The sequence below is a fragment of the Heliangelus exortis genome, chromosome 1 (genome assembly GCF_036169615.1).
Source record: "Heliangelus exortis chromosome 1, bHelExo1.hap1, whole genome shotgun sequence".
NCBI classification, from domain to species: domain Eukaryota; kingdom Metazoa; phylum Chordata; class Aves; order Apodiformes; family Trochilidae; genus Heliangelus; species Heliangelus exortis.
The window spans coordinates 174640946-174660353 of record NC_092422.1 but is presented as its reverse complement, the minus strand read 5'-3'; the positions used below and the strand labels follow the sequence as shown (position 1 = coordinate 174660353).

General features: G+C 39.3%; 1 protein-coding gene across 4 annotated transcripts; it reads right to left on the bottom strand.

Annotated features, from left to right (window-relative positions):
• Positions 1–558: 558 nt before the first annotated feature.
• Positions 559–16414, bottom strand: ING3 (inhibitor of growth family member 3). 4 transcript variants are annotated; one of them, XM_071733729.1, is made up of 12 exons: positions 16090–16414; positions 15835–15906; positions 11661–11761; positions 10191–10256; positions 8308–8404; positions 6753–6824; positions 6344–6460; positions 5012–5070; positions 4429–4619; positions 3064–3256; positions 2097–2135; positions 559–1450 (listed from the first exon to the last, which is right to left on the bottom strand). In XM_071733729.1, exons 1-12 carry the CDS (start codon positions 16115–16117, stop codon positions 1334–1336), a joined length of 1152 nt encoding a protein of 383 aa, XP_071589830.1. In that variant the 5' UTR covers positions 16118–16414; the 3' UTR covers positions 559–1333. The 4 variants fall into 4 exon arrangements, with proteins under 4 accessions (XP_071589830.1, XP_071589829.1, XP_071589832.1 ...); XM_071733728.1 differs by having other exon boundaries at positions 5012–5169; positions 16090–16413; XM_071733731.1 differs by lacking the exons at positions 15835–15906; positions 16090–16414 and adding an exon at positions 11941–12116.
• Positions 16415–19408: the final 2994 nt, after the last annotated feature.

Here is a 19408-nt window from a genome sequence, read left to right as displayed (position 1 = left end):
CAGTTTTCTAATCCTGTATGTGTACAACTAAGAGATCCAGCCACTTAAAGGCCTGAATTCAGCTTTCCTAACATGATCCCCTCTTTTTCACTAGGGATTCTACACCAGGAGGAACTATTTGCCCTTTCCTCTTTCCTGATTTGTGCAGTTTTCACATGAAAACCACTGCCCAGGATGGAATAAGGCAGCTGCAAGACACTCTTACCATGGTTTTCTTCTCCTCATCTGATTTCTATCTGTGCCATGGAAAAAGGAAGTCAACCTCACCTGTGGATCTCTCGACACACTAAAGATTTTTTTTCTTTCTTTTAAAACCACATAGGAAACAGAACTTTTGTGCCCATTTCAGGAGGTGCCACTTTTCATCTACAGAGATGACAAGGCAAATGATATTTCAACATTTGCCTACCTATGTATTAATTATCCACTCACCAGAGAAATGTCTTCCTGTCTGATGATCCTTCAAATGTGTAGCAATTTCTTTTGCAAACTTAGCTATATTCTTCTTAAACCATTTAGGTACAAACCTTTTTTTGACAAATGTACAGAAAACATGAATTTGAGGAGTTGAGGTTGTTTTATTTTAACACCTAATACAATTCAAATTTAAAGGATTACCTGCACAAAAAAATAAACACATTTGGTATAAAAATTTATCATCACTTTAACACTTTTTTTCTGCATCTTTTCTAGAGCAGAAACATATAAAGACTAATGGCACAAGTTTGTTTTATTCTACAGCATTTTGTTTTTGTTTTTACATACTCAAGTACCCTAGAAGACAACAGCCCGCTGTATACAAGAACCATTTTCTTCAGCCTGCTGAATTAAGTTTCATAAGGAACCAAAGCTATAAAGGCATTTTAAAAACCATTGTCTCATTTCTTTTTCAGAAGCACTGACTTTTTGCACCATTTATATACATAGTGTTACATAACAGCTCTTGAGTACAGTACATGCAGCAGAATATATCTGTTGAATATAAAACATACATTTAAAATCTTGACTTATTGGAATTTTTTGAAGATTGTAATTTAAATCATAACTGTAGAATGCCCACTGCTCAGAGAAAATGGTTTGATAGTACAAATGTCTGCATATGTTGGCCACTGGAACAATCCAAGGCTCACTGGAATATTATCTGTAGCACATCAATGTGCATAAATAATTTACTTACAATATTAAAACACGACTAGCAAAATCAATAGTTCAAGATTTTATGACTGCTATGTTAACCCTTAAGTGGTTGCAAGGAAGTGTGGTGAGGGTTCCTCCCCTTTGCAAGTCCTCAGTAAAACCTTAAGGATGTGATTTCTTTTCCAGATGATGAAACTTATTTATGTCTACTGCCTCTTCTCTTCATTGCAGCTGTACACTGAGGACAGTACCACTTCCCTTTGGGTGCTTCTGTCAGTCCAACACATCCATAGTGGAACCACTCAATAGGGCACTATAAAAACAGAGTTAAAGAGAAGGTGTGGGATTTAGGGCTTTTTTGAAACACCTACCACAAATGCAATTCTATGAAGATCAAGTACAAGTAAAAAGCATCCATTCAGATTTTCACACAGCCACAGGACGAAATGAGAAGAGAGGGCAATCTCAGTCCCCACCATACAGTAGACAGAGTAAGGAAAGTGGTAAAAATTCTAGCAGTCATAAATGGATTCACAAAACAGAGCAAAGTTTGTGTGTGTGCTTTGAAATACTTAGTTTGACAGCACTGAGTGACACAACAGGTATCATTCATTCCTGCTTAAGCATAGTGTCAGTAAATGCATTATTACATTCAACTGTTCTTTTAAAACTTTGTTCAAAGAGGACAACTGGTATTAGTAGTAACACAGCTAGAAGTTCCTAGAAATTAAGGACATTTTAAACATGTCAAACCTTCCCAGTGAAGGGTGGGTGAAGCCTTCTAAAAGAACCTGAATTGTCAGAACAGATGAGGAGAAGCTTCCTGAAGAATGTTTCAACTCATATACACATATCTCTAAAAAACTCAACTCTAAAACCAACACTGAAGAAAAGTAACTCCTGCAAGCAATAGTTACATGCTCACACCTCTCATGAGTATTTTGAACTTTGTTACTTACATCTTGGTTATCACAGCCTACCATTTCACCATAGGACACCTAGTAAATAAGAAAAAAAAACAAAGCAAAACCACATATTAATATCTATATTACTATTTAAAAACAATGAATGTTTTCAAACGGTGAAAATTAAAGTTTCTTCCTTTGAGGAGATTTTCCATTTAGAGCAGCAACAATATTTTGGTTTTTCTTTAGTTACACAACACAACAAACATTTAAAAAAAATATGCAAAAATTATAAAATTATGAATATTTTATGTTAAACAGAAAAAGTCAGCATTCAAAACCTGAATGATGCACATTTTTTTCTAAACAGTTCTCAATGCATTATCAGTTCAGTTTGCAAGATTATACTGATGTCTAGCATTTCCCTGGCATACATGACAATTTTAAGCACTTTCTTTGAATCAGCTGATACTTTCAAGAGAATTACAGAACTCTAAAAACTCTAAAAAAGCCAACACTCTTAAAAAGTGTTTAAAATAAGAAAAGGCATTTTAAAATACAAGTTTCTCATGTTGTCATTCAGTCTGTCAAGTTTCCAGTTGGCTTTTACAATAAGTTTTTTCTTTGGTGGGTTTTTTGGTTTTTGTTTGTTTGTTTGTGGAGTTCTTTTTGCTTTTGTTTGGGCTTTTTTGAAGGAAAGCAGGAGACACCAGGCAAATTTCTGAGTAACTCAGAATTTTAGCTAAGTTCACTGTGAACCTGTTTGATTTTAATTTAATTTTTCCTGAAGTCTTCATTAAAAGATTTTAAACTCTCCAGGTATGTCACATCACTGCAAAAGTTGCTTGTTTGTAGATTCAAGATTAATTATTCACCATAAATATATCACCGTAAGAAACTAAAAACAGATCAGAATTTCAGAAGACTGAAAATAAAAATATTTTAAAATTAGCAATTAAAGAAGTTTAACTACAGTGAAATAGCAGCTCTAGTTAAATTTCAGGTTGGAAGCCATCCTTACCTGATTACAAATGCAGTATCGTGGCTCATTTGGATCATAGGTCCAGTCAACCTGGCTATTGGAGTCAGATTCTGGTATTACTGCTGTTTGCTGAGACAGTTCTTGTGCCAGTGCAGATGAAGAAGAACATGATGACAGAGATGAAGATGAGGAAGATGATGAGGACTGCTGACTTGAGGATTTGTTGTTGTTTCTTAAAAAGAAAAAAATAATTTAAAAAATAACATCTCATAATTTAAATTAATTTTCTGCCAAGTGAATGGATCATAAAACAAATACTTTGTTAAGTCTGAAATACTGCAGTATGTAAATCCCAAAGGATCATTTCCTAACAATTTCCATTCCACAGTTTCAAGAACTCATATGGACACATTGCTTGCTCTTTGGAACTCTTACCAGCTTACAAGTGCAAGACACACTCCTCTAATCAAAGGAATTTAACAGCTTTAAACTGCCAAATGACTTTAATGAATGTTTTTCTTCACAAAATTGTCCACCAATAGCTCTGGTGTAAAGTTCCACTAAAAATTATGTTGCCAATAAAAGAATTTATGTATGAATAACGTAATGAGTCATGTGCAACAGATAATTGCATTTTGAAGATGACTGATTGAATGTTAATCTCCACTCAGGCATCACCTATCACTCCACAGGAAGCATGCCAGGATACAAATTCTAAGCTTTTGCTTATAGGTTAGATCTGACATCCCAGATATGATATCCAAGGATGAAAAATGCTTCTAAGATAAAATTACTAACTGAGCTGTGAACACACAAAAATTTGTATGAAGGAAAAAGTCAGTTGAAAAGGATGGGTATTTTAAGACAAGTTCTTTGAGGTATAACTTGTGAATCTGTTGTGACACTGTTCTGTTTAAAATGAAATTTTAAAACTTTTTAATCAAAAATAAAATTTATTCTGTTCCCCATCCTAGATGAGCAGCCATGGGAAAGTACTGTGACTGTTTGTAAAGTGGCATGAAGCAGATCTCCAGATTATTTCAAAATCATCTACGAAACATTGCATAATATTTCTCAACATTTGTCATCAGGACAGATCTTCTCCCCAGAACACACAGAAAATTAGGAAAGTAGGCTCTATGACAGATGAAAAAGTAAAGACATTTGTCTAAAACCTCGGAGTGAGTTTGCTTGAAGAAAGTGAGAGGACAAAAGCCCTGAACAAAACAGGCCAGCAGGCAGTAACTGCTGCTGCTGTCCTCTCCAGATATTAAATATTTTTAATGTTAAATTAATATTATCAAATATTTTTAATTTTTAACTATTTTTAATGTGACCCATAGCCTTTTAAAAAAATAGCTGTCTTAAATGCTGTAATTGCAGTCAACAAACAAGAAAACCTACTTGCTTTTTCTGCCACTTCGTGAATCTGTGGTTGATGAACTTAACGTCTGTGTTAACGTAGATGCCAGAGCTGATGATGAATACCCAGTTGAATCTCTGGATAATGAAAATTCTCTTCCAAGCTGAAAATCATTGTTCTTAAATGCTTCATAGCTGGCTTTTAGGCTGGATGTTCGTCTTCCTTCCTTCATCTAAAAGGAATACTGATATTGTATCAGAATACACAGTAGAGCTCTTACAGAAGACATGTGGGTCAATGCCTTAAGAGGCCAAAGAGACCTAGATCATCCTGCTAACTACCTGAACAGGCACATTAGTTACCCTGTTAACAAAATTATGTCCAGTAGGTGGTAAAAAGGTGTAAAAATATCCCACAGAAAAATCCAGAAATCAAGCTGTTCGTATTCAAGTTTTACAGGATGAAACTGTAGCATATAATCAAGAACTGTGAGAAATGAACCATATCAGCTAAAAGTAATCATGTGAAGAAGAATTTAAAGAATTTAAAACAAACAAAAAATCACTAGTCTTCTTTCCTAATCAATAGTGGATGGCAGAATGACAAAGAATATTTTGACATTACCTGTGCTGTGGCTTGCACTGCTTGAGCTGCTGCCATGGTAATTGCACCGGCCCCAGATCCTGAAGATAATGAGCCCAGGTTATATGATGCCAATGGTTGAGAAGAGTTTGTATTGTATGCATTGTTTGAAGAGGATGATGAATTACTGTTTCGACACCCTTGATGAACAGAACACATTTATGAAATTCAAAATGAAACTAAATTCCTTGGCATTTTAAGAAGAGTTATATGAGACAACCAGTGAAAGAGCAGGAACTCCATTTATACGTCAGAGCAGTCTGATCATTTGGAAAAAAGTTTAAAGCCATTTGACAAAGCCAGTAAACAGAAAAAAATAAATTGTTCTTCATCTTTGCTCACGTGCAAGGAGTCCTTTGAAAAAGACAGTCCTCAATATCACATTCAACTACCAAAAAACAAATGCAGCTGCTACATCTACATAAATCCAATCTCCATTGAAATCATGCTGACTACTGTAACCATGAAGAAGAGGGCAAGAATTTGACTGTACACCTATGCTGCTTCTGAAGTAAAACTTTTAACCATCTTAATTCTAATAAGTAAAGATCAGTCTTAATGCAACACATTTCCATCACCAACTACAGATTAACAGCTGCTCAAACACAGCCATATTCTACTTGCCATCTCATGAAAAGTTCCTTCAAAAGAAGAGTAAAGTGCTTATGATGGGAGGCTACTTAAAACAGACGAACACAACTAAACTCCAGAAAATAAAGGAGTGTAATTTCTATAACCTCTCATAATCTTTTATTTTCAGAAAATAAACTATGAAACACCCTAATTTTGAAAATGTGCAGAAAGCTGTGGGGCTTTTTTATTCACTACTCAAAGACTTTCTTTTGAAAAAGGCAACACATGAAAGAATTGCTTTTTACTGTAAATGAATGCCTTGTCAGACCAATCCTTAAAAAATAAAAGAAAGACTGAAAATTGCTTTCCCGAAAAATAAAAAACCTGAAAATTGTTTTCCTTAATTTTGGAAATTGTTGCATGCATTTCTTTTTCCAAAATACTAATGCATTGATCTCTTTCTACTACTGGCTGAATGAAACTCTACTGTTGTCTTCTTCCAAACAGTGTAAACAAACAAACAAAAAACCCCAGCCAAAATGCAGCTATTACATGACAATGAGGATGATGTGCTTCATGGACAACACAGATGAGTAACAATGCCTGAAATTTCACGTTTCAAACAAGTGAAAATCTCAGAGGAAAGGGTATGAGCCTCTGATTTCAAAAGACAATGACAGATATATATAGTTTCCTCTTCTCCCAGTTAAAAAGTAGAATATGCAATAGAATTCAGATTACCTGGTGTAGTTTCTTTTGATGCATCTGAAGTCAGGGTAGACAGAAGAGCTTCAGATTTAAACTTCTTTTCTGTAACATGATCTGTTGTACTGTGGTGAGATGGGTTGTGTTTCCTTTCTAAATGAAACAAATTAAAGAAACTCAAATGCAAAACATCTGAGTTTGAAAGTCAAACAGTAACTAGACATAATAAAAGTACTTTCAACTAATTCCCACAAGCAAAACCTTACTATTTCATTCTTTCACTCTTCTTCTGAATAGACATTAATATCATTGCATTCTACCTTTTGCCCCCAAGTGTCTGGAGAAAAAAGAAAGTTCCATACATTATTTTCTTTCCCTACTACTACTCAACAAAAAATAAAGAAACCTTAAAAAAAGGACATGCTTTTAGGTCTCAAATACTTACTCTCTACTGGAGTGTGAGAATGGGCGTGATGGTTATTCACAGGCTGTGATGGTGTATCCAGCTCCAGAGATCCTATGGGGGAGATAAAAAGGATAGGAAAATGTCAGTCACCAATGGCATGATTTTGACTTAGCAAATTAATTTTTATAGTATTAATCACTATGCAGTTGTATTTGTTTTAATCAAAAGGATTCTGCTGGCTGGAAGGAAGAAGGGAAGAAAGGAAATTCACATTAATTTTTCAAAATCCATAGCTTCAGCATTTCTTTACCACTTTTTTTATCAGTGCTTTCAAAAATTACATGAATTCATTACAAAAGTTTAAAGAAAATTATTCCAGAATTGATTCAAAGCATAAGGAGATATATTTTGACTGAACAACCATTAATCATGTTTTGAATTACACCAAAGGCTGCCCTCTGGTGGAATGATGTGTATTGACTCTGAAAGCTAAAAAAATTGAAGAGGCTTCTACTTTTCACTTTATTTTAAAAAAAGAATCTAAATATGTATATATATAAGAAATACCCAGTTATGTATAGTCAGTACTTCTGTTTCAAGTTCTTGAAATTCTACCTCCCTACCTCACCAAACACACAAGTCAACTGTAGGTAGTATCACATCTTAAACCTGCAGCTGGTATTCCAACCAAGATAAACTAGTCTTTTTCTCTAGTTGGTAACTCATTAAAAACACACACTTTGCAGTTTTGGTTTTTTGCCTTTTATTTCGAAGAGCAATTCCAAACAAAAAAACCCATAAAACTCCCAGCTTTTATGACAAAGCCAAAGTTTGAAGATAGAATCTACTCAAGTGATTTAGATTAGTTTTCACTATCCTTGGATATGAGAAGAGTCACTGCCTCTTACCTCCATAATCACAGCAGGTAAATAAACCTTGAAATATACTGTAATCACACTTGAACTTGATGTCTAAATGCTGATGTGTACAGAAAGGCCAGATTCTTCAACACCAAGTTGGCCAAAAAGCTGTCACATTACATTTCTGTTCTCACTCCAAATACCAGCATTGATGCATTTAAGCATGATGGTTTCTTACCCAATTACAAATAACCCTTTCTTTCCCTTTTAAAAAAAGAAAACCACTGCCCAACTAAAACCACCTAACTTTACTTAACATTTCACACCTGTAACTGAAACAACTGCTGCTCAGTTTGGCAGCAATCAATTCAAGGAAGACAGGGTGCACTTTCAACTATGCAGGTGGCAAACTTAGGCTGAAATACTTGCTGGAATACCTACAGTCATCTAAATCCTAAGAATTAAAGAATTCTGTACCATACTGCAGCAATTTTCTAGTGCAACAGTTGTGCACAAAAAACTTGTTCCAAGAACTCAGTTGTGTTTTGTCTTCACTGGTAAAAACTGCAGTTGAAATTAAAATTTGAGATTCACTGCCTGATGAAAAGTATGTGGGTCAAAACACAATTTTGAAACACCTGGAAATACTGTCAGCCAGTAAGAAGCATATGATATTTTCATTTTGCAAGTGGGACAGAAAATCTATGAATCTCTTTAAGATCATGAATACTTACGTCTCTCTAATATTTCTGTAATTCCAGCATTATCTGCTTCAAGTTCCATTTTGAATTTAGCGAGTTCCTGGTCCAATTTTCTCAAATGACGATCTACCTGTTTTTGAGACAAAGCAACTATAAATACCATCCAGTTCTGGAACATGAATATGTACATCATTAACTTCAGACACAGAGGGACCTGGGAGTCTGGACTGACAGGAAGCTGAACATGAGCCAACAGTGTGCCCAGGTAGCCAAGAAGGCCAATGGCATCCTGGCCTGGATCAGGAACAGCATCACCAGCAGGTCCAAGGAAGTGATTCTGCCCCTGTACTCAGCACTGGTGAGGCCACACCTCGAGTCCTGTGTCCAGTTCTGGGCCCCTCAGTTCAGGAAGGATATCGAGGTCCTGGAGCAGGTCCAAAGGAGGGCAACCAGGCTGGTGAAGGGACTCGAGCACAGATCCTATGAGGAGAGGCTGAGGGAGCTGGGGCTGTTCAGCCTGGAGAAGAGGGGGCTCAGGGGAGGCCTCATCACTCTCTACAACTCCCTGAAAGGAGGGTGTAGCCAGGTGGGGGTTGGTCTCTTTTCCCAGGCAACTCTCAGCAAGACAAGAGGGCACGGTCTCAAGTTGTGCCGGGGGAGGTTTAGGTTGGACATCAGAAAGAATTTCTTTACTGAGAGGGTGATCAAGCATTGGAATGGGCTGCCCAGGAAGTGGTGGATTCTCCATCCCTGGAGATATTTAAAAAGAGACTGGATGTGGCACTCAGTGCCATGGTCTGGTAACTGCAGCGGTAGTGGATCAAGGGTTGGACTTGATGATCTCTGAGGTCCCTTCCAACCCAGCCAATTCTATGATTCCATGATTCAGGCTTCTAAATCTTCCTTCCAGAAATTCTCTTTCATGCATCACTAAGCACATATAAAAATGCACAGAGGCCCTAATTTCTCAGTCTCCTCCATTTCTTTAACTCAGCAGATCCTAGAGTGAACACCCAAACGGTGCTGTTGCTCCTAACATGCACAGTCAATAACAGAATACAAGGCTACGTATTGGCTCAACAATTAGAAGCCCTACTCTTACTGTCTGCAGTGTTCCAAGACACAGCTTTAAGTGTTTCTTTTGGGAAAAAAAAAAAAAAAAGATTAAAAAGACTTGGGTGGGCTGTGTATATGGGTAAAGAAAGGGGAAGAGAAAAAACAGCACATGACACGCAACTTAAGAAGAAGCTGGGCTGCACTGGGGAAAGTGCAAGTTTACTGAATTGCAATTTGTATGCCACTATACACATCAGAAACCTTCAGTACTAAGTAAAAAGGTCTCTAGGCTGAAAGCATAAAGACTACTGTGCGTACCGAAAATGAAACAAAAAAATTCTGAACTTAATGTAATGGAAAGAAACACTGTGTTTCAAAACGGTTTTTTGTCTGTAGTCATACAGCAAAATGTACCCCTCGAAACTACTACAAATTGAATAGGTTTTTGCATTTACCAGCTAACCAAAGGAGATGGAGCAAGTTCCAACCTATGGAACTAACTTACAGTTAGCTAGAGTGAAACTAAAGCCAAAATCCAGATGCTGTAAAGAAAAATAACTTGCTTGTGAAGTTCTTCAGAAAAAAACAACTAAGACAAAAAATCAACATGCATTAAATCCTTAGGATTTCTAAAATTATCTCTGTATGTTCAGCATGTGACACTTCCTACCCAAAGTGACAAATTTTTAAGTCAATAAAATAGTAAATTTTTCTTTCACCAGCAAAAAAAAAAAAAAAAAAAATCTGTATGTAGCTGACAGAACAGTACAGGTAGCACCATTGTAGTGCTTCTTATCACAGTCTACAACTCCATTGGGCATAAATTTATGTAATTCACCACAAGCCTACTGTTTACTTACCAAATCATATATTTGATTAGCCAGTTGCACTTTTTCATCTGCATCTTCCAAAGCTTTATAATAATCCTGTTATAAAGAGATTTTTTTTTAATTATGAATGTTACTCAATTAATTTCAGCCGCTTTAAGCAATTCTTATCCAGCAAAAAATATAACTTGAAGTGACAAATTCAAGTCAGTTTTCAGCAAAACTGTGAAACTCTACCATGAACAACAATTAGCTGCAATTTAGACGAGAGATGCATTACATATCAATTTATTGATTATGCCTTAGAAAAAGCCAAAGTATCCATACAAGATATGGATACTTTCTCCTACAATGATATTTAAAATGTCACAAGAACAGAAACAGTCTTGGATTTATTACAAAGCATAAGGTTATGGACCCAAAATTAGATGCCTTTTAATTTCTATGGATCTTTAGGACAACTGCAGATAAAACTGCCCTTCAAAACTATGCTGAACAGTATCATGAGAGGAGGCCTTCTGAACACTGTAGTTAAACAGAGACAATGATGTATATAGTTTATAGTTAAAACTATTTCAAAATACATTTATATAACTCAGATGTGTATTATAAAACAATTTGACTACAGCAATATGATTTTAAAATCTGATCAAATTAATGCAAGCCCCCAAACAACTTTTTTCTTTAACATTATGTTTACACAAAAATCAAATGTTTTTACACTAGAATTAAATCAGTTTAATTGCATTTTTATCCTTGAATTCCACTGAAAAGTATCTTGCTCAGAAAAAAACTACTTGAAATTTTCATTCAAGTAAACTCAAAATCAAATTTTTAATTTTACTCTAGAGAAGTCAGAGCTTTGGATTTTTCTTTTTTTAAATACAGAAATCCATTTATATTAACTAAGGAAAAAAAAAAAAAGCCCTTGGTCAAATAAGGGGCTGAAGCTGCAAGTGTAATAGACTAGAAACAAGTTTCTTGTGACAAAAATGATGGACTATCTCACCAACAATACCACCACCAATATCTGAGTGTTGAAGAATAAAACAAAACACATCCATCTTCTTATTCCTCCCTCGCTAAACTACACATACCCTATGTATAACATATGCAAGGATATAGGCAGAATCACAGGAAATGCTGAAGCAAAGTTTGAAAAATATCCTCTAAAAGGAAGACAATTAACTTATGCAGCTTCATGTCATACAAGCAGAAACAAAAAGTCTGAGCTGAAAATTTAGTACCTCATTTCTTGACCATTCCAGGATAACATTTTTTAAAATGCTAGAAAATACTGGGTAAAAAATCAAGAGAAATGCTTGATTAAAGCATCGTTTCAGCCATTTATTCTCCTCTTAGGTAGTCCTAACCATCCCTGTGAAAGCCCAAGGGAAGTTACAGTTCTGAGCACTTCGGTCTCAACCAATCATAAGCTATTTTTTCCTACGGTTATCTTTGTTTACAAAAGAAAAATGTGACCCACTCTTGTGATATCCTTACTTTTTTGATTGATGTCATTTGTTCTTCTCTCCATTCAGGTTTGTTTTTCTTTGCATTCATAAAAAATTCATTTACCCTCTGCTCAAGCTGATCCATTGCATCTGTAGCACAGAAAAAGATTGAGATAAATGTTATCTTCTCACATACATAAACATTATAAAGGCAGATTTTTTTCTTAAATAAAGTTGACAGGACTGAGGTGCAAACTATTAGAGGAAAAAAATTTAAAAAAAAAGCCAGACCAATCAAGCGACACTGGACAGAGGAGGGAAATACTTACCTTCATTTCCAAGAAGCAGAATTGCATTCTGGTAGGATTCTCATCAAGGTTCTTGTGCTCTCCAGCATGGGACAGGCAGGACTCCAAGTTCTAAAGGTTTTTTGTCCCTAAGAGCAGTGGTAGTGACTTAAAGTATGACCCAAACTCCTCACCCAGGGCTCTAGACTGCTGACTTTGGAACATTCTAGCCAGTTACAAACTGAGCAGGAAACAAAATGTTCTCCTAAGAGAAACAGTCAAATACAAAACCAAATAATTGAAAAAATTAGTGCCTCAAAAAGATAGAGCAACTGAAGAGTCAAGTCACAGCCTCCAAGTCAAATCCCTAAATCCCTCTCCACTATATGCTAGGAAGGGTGAGGACAAATTAAAAGCACTCACAAGGTTACTCTCCCCACCCCCACAGAGCAGCGCTGATGAAACCCTATTTGGACGGGAGTCTCACTTACATGAAGTGGAGAAAGACTGTAAGGGAATAAATAAAGCCACTAATTCTCTAATATTAACTTTCATATGAAGGGAACATCAACTACAAGTTACTTGTTTCCTTGTTTATTCAGACAATGATTCCCTTTTTCTTCCACCCTCTTTCAGAGAGAAAAAAAAACAAAAACAAAAAAAAGCAAGCACTAAAGCACTAAGTTTACTGTTTCAACAGATGGACATTTGTGCATGCAACAACTTGCATATTTGCAAAAACCATGCAGACAGCCTTGCTTGTCTCAGGACAGATGACAGTACTGAAAATTTTTACAGCCCTATCAGTGATACTGCCAGGATAGCAGTTTCAAATTAAATGTGACAGTGCACCAACTACCTACAGACTTCAGGTTCTGGGTGTAAAATACTTCAGATGCTTTCCAGAAACAGCCCTTCAAACTAGATCACAGAGTGGCCATCATGTCTTAAAAAATTTTTTAAAAAAATCAAAAAAATTTAAAATTAACTAGTTCAAGAAACTCATAAATCCCCAAGTATGATTGACTGCTCAAATCCAATGGAGCCCAAAGGTTTTCTCATTCTGTGAAAATTCACAACTAGAGATAACCATTCACATAAATAATCAAAAATCATTGATCAAAACATTCATTGATTTTCCCTATGCCAGGAACATCCAGCATCAAAACCAACAGCAAACTAGCACCTGACTGGACAGAGTGTAATTAATCCCAAAACAGAATAGGTGTGACACAGGCTCATATCACCTGATTAGACAGGTTAAAGATCAGAGAACCTGCACAATGAGCCTCTTCCACTTGCACTGTGTTATTCAGGGAGAAAATTAAGAAGCAAGCAAGCAACACACACTTCAGACAGAGGCTTCTAAAAGCTTTATTCTCTGACCAAATTACTATAATTTGGTCCACAAAGCCACAAGACGAAATGTTCCATCTCCTATTCCTAGAGTGCAAACAGCTAGGTGATAATTAATCTAATGGTTCCACAGATGTGAGAAAAAAAAAAAATAAACCTTCCTGCTTTACTTTCTGTCAAGGACACACATCACTCTGCGTGAAACTGCCTAAGGGAAAACTTGGTGTCTCCTTAAATGGCAGAAACACCAAAGGTTAACATAGGTCAAATCTACTCAATTATATGAAAAATCCTCTCTGGTAAACTCAAGTTCATTCACCTTTTCTCCTCCCTTAACTTTTAAATCCAACTATCATTTTGAGGTATGAATTTCTTAGATCAGATTTCCCAAGACAGTTGCCAGAAATTCTCTTAGAAAAGAGGCCTTTTTCCAGAGCTTGACATTTTACCCATGCTGAGCTGATAATCCATGATTTTAACTTAAAGAGAGAAACACATTCTGTGCTCCATGTAGAGCTCACTTAAAGCTCAAAAGGCACAATTCAGATGGTCTTCACTTTTCCTACCACAGCTCTATCAGGACCTACTGTAGGTACAGCTGGTTTATTATTACTTCCAACAACAAAGAGCAATACCTGCCTCTTTGTATGCCCACGTGGTCCAAACAGGACAGCATGTAAACTCAATATAGACTCTAAACCACAGCAGCAGTTGTCTCTGAGTTACACCTCCTAAGTTTCTGGGACAGCAATGCTCATCAAAGTATTGTTTTCAAGTGCCTCACAGTTACTGCATCTTCACAGCAAGTCACTGTGTGACACCAAGAGAACCACTTCCAGGTTTACACTTAGTACTCAGCAAGAAGCTTGGCAACTCATTTTAAAGAGGAGATGATAGTTCAGAAGTTTTGTAAATGTCTTTGGATGCTTTGTAACTTATTTTGCAAAAATTATCCAAGTACCAAGGTCAGAGAGAATTTTTCCCTGGACGTAAAGGTTGGTCTTAGTATACAGTAATTGTATTACTTCCAGTAATACAATATGGAATGTTATTTTCCACTTCCAGTTAAAGCAGAGGAAATTACTCTCCTGCAACCTCTGCAGTGCCAGTTGGCTTGGTTCTGAAACACACTTAAAAAAAACCTATTAGACCTTACTCAGAACTACTGAGGTCAGTGAGCTGCTCACTCCTTCTCATGGTGCTCCCCAGCAATAGCTACTCCGGAGGTGCTACCTCCCATGGGGAGTCATGGCTCTGTTCCCATAACTTTAAGCACTAAAGCCAGCTAGCATTTAGGCCACAGTATACAAATTAATCTTACAGCCAGTTCAACACGTGTCAATAAAGTCTGTTAAACAGGCTTGCTGGATGCTCTAAAGCAAATATTCAAAGGATAGTCTGAGACTGTATTTCTAAGTGTTTTAGGTTAAAAACCATTTTTTCAAAGAACTGTGTTTCCACATAGTGTTGCATTTACAATAGTCCAATCCTTCTGTATCAGTGATCCCTTTCCTCTTTAGTGCAGTAAGTTTCAGAAACTGTTTCAGTTATAAATGAAACATTCACAGCGGATTAAATGACAGCGACACTTAAACTGGTGTTACAGGATGCCCAAGCCCCAGATGAGATTACATTATATGACAAGACCAATACATCCTGAAAACAGCATCAGGCAGCATATTGTATCAGGATATAAGCAGTTATACAAAGTGATCTACAAAGAAAACTAAAAAACCCCTGTGTCCGTTTCACAGGGCACAAGCTAAGCTAAAAGCACCCTCACATACACTTCAATGAGGAGAGCTGGCTGGAAAGTTTGAGAGACAGCATGCCACTACCTGCTGAAAGAGTGGGACGTAACTCATGTTCCAAACCACCATCACTGCTCTTAGGGATCAAAAATCTAAAGAGTTTGGGACATGCCACAGAAAACACCTTTGGGAGCAGCACAAGTCCAAGGGCAAAATTCCTGCAAAACGCCACTTTCGCGGACACTGCCGAGGGGACGGCCCGGGAGGGGCAGGGTCCGGGGGCCGTCTCGGCGGGGCAGGGGCCGGTGGCTGACAGGCGCCAGGCGAGCGCGCTCCGCCCCTCGCTGCGTCCCGGCGACTCCCGGCGCCGCGCGGGGCCTCGGCAGCGCCGCCTCCCGCAGCCTCGCCAGCGCCCGCCGCCCCGCTCCCGCTCCGCCGCCCCGCAGGAGACGACGCCAGGCGCCCGGTGCCGACGAGACGCGCCCGGCCCCGCGGAGCGGCCCTCTCGGCAGCGGAGCGGCGCTGCCCGCGAGCCGCGGCACCGGCTGGGGAAGGAGCGCGAACACCCCGGTCCAGCGCGCGGGTCGGCGGCGGGGAGCGGAGCTGCCCACGCAGGTCGGAAAGCCCCGGCGGCGGCGGGGCCGCGGCCGCTTCGCCCGCTCCTTCCCTCCTTTGCCTTCCCCTCCCTCCTCCCCACGCGGCGGGCCGGCACCCTGCGGCGGGGCGCGGCGATGCCCGCGGCCGCCCCCCGCTGGCGGGGCGGTGCGGGGCGGTGGCGGTGTTGGCGGGGAGGGGGCGGGCAGAGGCGGCGGGGGCGGGACTCACGTACTCTGCACCTGCAGGTCCATCTCGCGCATCTCGGTGAACCTGTCGCGCAGATCCATGGGAAGCTGCTCGATCACTGCGGGCACAGGGAGGGGAGGGGAGGGGCGGGGGGGAGAAGGGAGGGAGGGAGGGAGGAAGTCAGTCAGTGACTCTCCGCCGTGGGGGAGGGGGGCGCCGCCTCCTCGCCGCGGCTCCCCCCCCGGCTCCCCTCCACCGGTCGTGCCCGGCCACCCGGCACCCGCGTCCCGCACACACTCACTCTCCAGATAGTCCTCCAGATACAGCATGGCGGCGGCCGGGCCAGCGCCAAGGGGCTTCTCGCTAACGGGGGGCTCGTCCCTTCCAATATGGCGCCGCCGCCAACAACACCAGCAGCTCGACTCAGCGAAAACAACATTGGCGGCTGACGGCGCTCGCTCCGGCCGAGCCGCAATTGGCTGCCCGCGCCGCTGACGCACACCGCGGCTCGCGCTCTCCCCCGCCGCCTCACGGGAAATGTAGTCCGTGCGCCGGCGGGCGGCGGGAAACTACGGGAGCCGCCATGCACCGCGCCGCCCGCACCTCCCCCGGGGCGTTCCGCCGGCTCTGGGGCGGTTCTGAGGCGGTTCTGAGGCAGTTCGGCCGTGGCTCTGCCGCTCCGCGGGAACATCGTCCTTCCCGGCCGAAGTCCTGCTGTCCAGTCCCGCACTTACACCCATCCGGCCGGGACCGTGAGGCCTTTTTCCGAGGTTTCCCCTCTCAGCTCTCGCTTTGCAGGCGCAGTTGGGACCTCCGGAGCGTCCCCAGACCCCAGCGTAGTGATAACGCATAGAAAGCACAAAAAAGTGACAAAACTAACGAAATTTCCCCAATTTCTGTGTCTTCTCATAAGTAACCCAAAGAGAAAAAAGCCGCTGTGTTGGCAGGTGTCAGTGACACGGGCAATGCCGGCACCACGGGAGCACAAAGTGCTGCGGGCTTCGTGGGTGCTGCTCACAGCAGGAAAAACCCAGTATTAACAAAGAGGAGTGATTGCGATCCACTTAAAACACTTCGTATTGCAATTTCTTTTTAAATGCTTGGGGCTGAAGCTTCTCATGCAGTTTCAGCCCCCCAATCGTTTCATCACTGTTTTACCATTAATATTTATTGCTCTGATCATGGGTTGATGCTTTTACTCTTTTTTTTTTAATATATATATATATATATATATGATCGAGGAAGGAATTCTTAGGGCTTGTGGAATGTTAGGTGTAGATACAGAAATGTAAGAACTGGGGTAGCAGAACATGCAAGATTTCTGTCATGCTTTTAATCTACTTTTCATATTCTCATCGGTGTCATAGGGATCCAAGCAAGGAAAGAATGTGTTTGCTTAAGCCAAGTCCAACTAAAAACCTGAATAGGATAATTTTGAGTGTCAGGACCAATGGAGAACAGGTTTCTTTTCTCATGTTTTAACTTCATATATTGTGAGTAGTAGCTAAGGGTGACTGAATTTTAGAAAGTAAAGCATACATTTTGTGTGCAGCCTGTATGAAGATTGATGTTAGCTTTGCCTCGAATATGTAGGGCATAGCTAAGTACTTCAAAAAATCCTGTGTCATTATAAATGAAAAAAAATCAAATTTGAAAAAAACCCAAAAAACCCCAAAAAAGGCTGTGCTAAAGTGGTCTCTTTCTATACTCATTCCATCACTAGCCACATGGTCAGTACTGCCAAAACATAAATATCAACCAGTCTTTAGCTGGTCATTGAGCTCAGTTACCAGAAGCCTTAATTGAAAGCCTTTTCCTCTTTATCTAGTGAAGATACATTGAGCTGTAGCCCTCCATGTAGTACCCCATGTCTGTATACTCATAGACATCATTCTGTCTTTTGACACAGTGGTGTAGGAGTGATGATATTTTTTAAGTTTTGTGTAAGAAATTGCTTGACCTTTTTTGTTATGCAGAAGACAAGGTTGACCCTTCCTACGAACATAAATACCTGCATGTTTATTGAAGTTAAAGGGTTTGATGAAAGGGTAGCAAGAGAACCCACGCAAAAGCACAGCAAAGTAATGGCTCCCTAAATTCATTAGGAGAAAAGATAGGTGAATTTAGTGAAATCTGAATTGATGGGGTCACTTTCTTTTATTCTCAATGCTACCTTTAATGCTTTTTAAAGAAAAAAAAAATCATAGACATGTTTGGTAGCATGTTTCTTGCAGCAGAAGTTTAAGAGAACAATATTGTACAAAAAATACCATTCAAAGACTCCACTGTTAGAACCACAACTGAAACACTGTCTTACAATGAGTTCTTACCATTTCCTTCATGACTAAAATCTGAGGACAATCAGGACATTGAGACCTTGTGACTTCTCTCATGCTACAGTTTTCCTGCACTAGTTTGCCCCATCTTTGCAAGCTTGGGAATCACCAGCAAAAATCTCACTGAGGAGTATTGTGCAAGGGCATTTTCATCTAGTTCTTGTGTGTTGTGGTGCCCAGATCAAGAAAACAAAGAACTGCACTTCTTGGGGCTGTCTCAGTCATTCCCTTTGGTAACAGCATGTGCACTGTCTACATTAGTGGAAAGGGAAAATGCAACACAGGCCAACAGGCAACAGGCTGCTGTATTCAAGTGCTCCCCTTTATGTTTCATGGTTTATTGAAGCATGGGAGAGGCTTTTACAAAAACAGGAACCTGCTTCAAAAATTGTTCATTGTAGTGCTGTACAGCAGGGAATGAATTTATGTAGTAGAATACAACTGAAAATATGATTCAACTTTTCCCAGTATCTTTTGAAAAGCAAACAGTAAAATATTTATCTTCCTCCAGTCTTCTTCAGTATATTTTTTAAGGTAAAAACAGAGATACTGTCACATTTTTCATTTCTGCCAATGTTAATTCATATTGTACAATAAAATATTTCTGTGGGATTGTGTGTTTAAGTGCTGCTTATTATGACACGCTAATGGAACTGAGTTTAAACTGACATTTAAGAAGTGATTATCAACTCAGGCCATAAAATAATAAACTATTTTTACCATGGAAAACTTCCAGTTGTGCGTAAATGTAAAGAATTAACTCCATTGATCAACATAACTTTTAGAAGAATGTAATTAGAACTCCTGATAAGGAAACATGGATTAATGACAGTGTTTAGCTGGATGTAAAAAGAGTGAAAAAGGATAAAACACTAATTGTGAACTCAAAGTAAAAGGAACTTCAATTTGTGAATTCCAATCAACATAGCTCAAAAACCTTCTGTACAGCACCAGAACTGCTTAGCACAGAGAAAGGAAGGAAGGCCTCCAGAGCTGCTGTTTTCTCCTGTTGATATGACATTATTAATGTTGATGGCATTTCTCCAGCAAATATTTCACATGAAACAAGTATCATCACTTGTGACAGAACAACGGCATAAAGGAATATTACAGTTGCCCTGTGATATACCTTAGGTTAATTGCTTGCATGGATTTCATTAGTTTTCAACAAACAGGAAAAAAAATTGATTCAAAACATGGATTTATGTTCTGCTGTGCACTTTTCAGATGGAGTTAAGATTTCTAAATCTTCTCCCTCTCCTGTCCTTACCCATTCCAGATCAT

What these genes read in the sequence shown, in the direction of transcription:
- ING3 (XM_071733728.1), bottom strand. Translation starts at nt 16,117, where the DNA reads ATGCTGTATCTGGAGGACTATCTGGAGA. An exon ending in CGAAGTGGCAGAAAAAGCAA is followed by an intron (nt 3,257 to 4,428) that starts GTAGGTTTTCTT and finishes TTTCTTTTTAAG; the next exon opens with AAACAACAACAAATCCTCAA. An exon ending in TAGGCTGTGATAACCAAGAT is followed by an intron (nt 1,451 to 2,096) that starts GTAAGTAACAAA and finishes CTGTTTTTATAG; the next exon opens with TGCCCTATTGAGTGGTTCCA.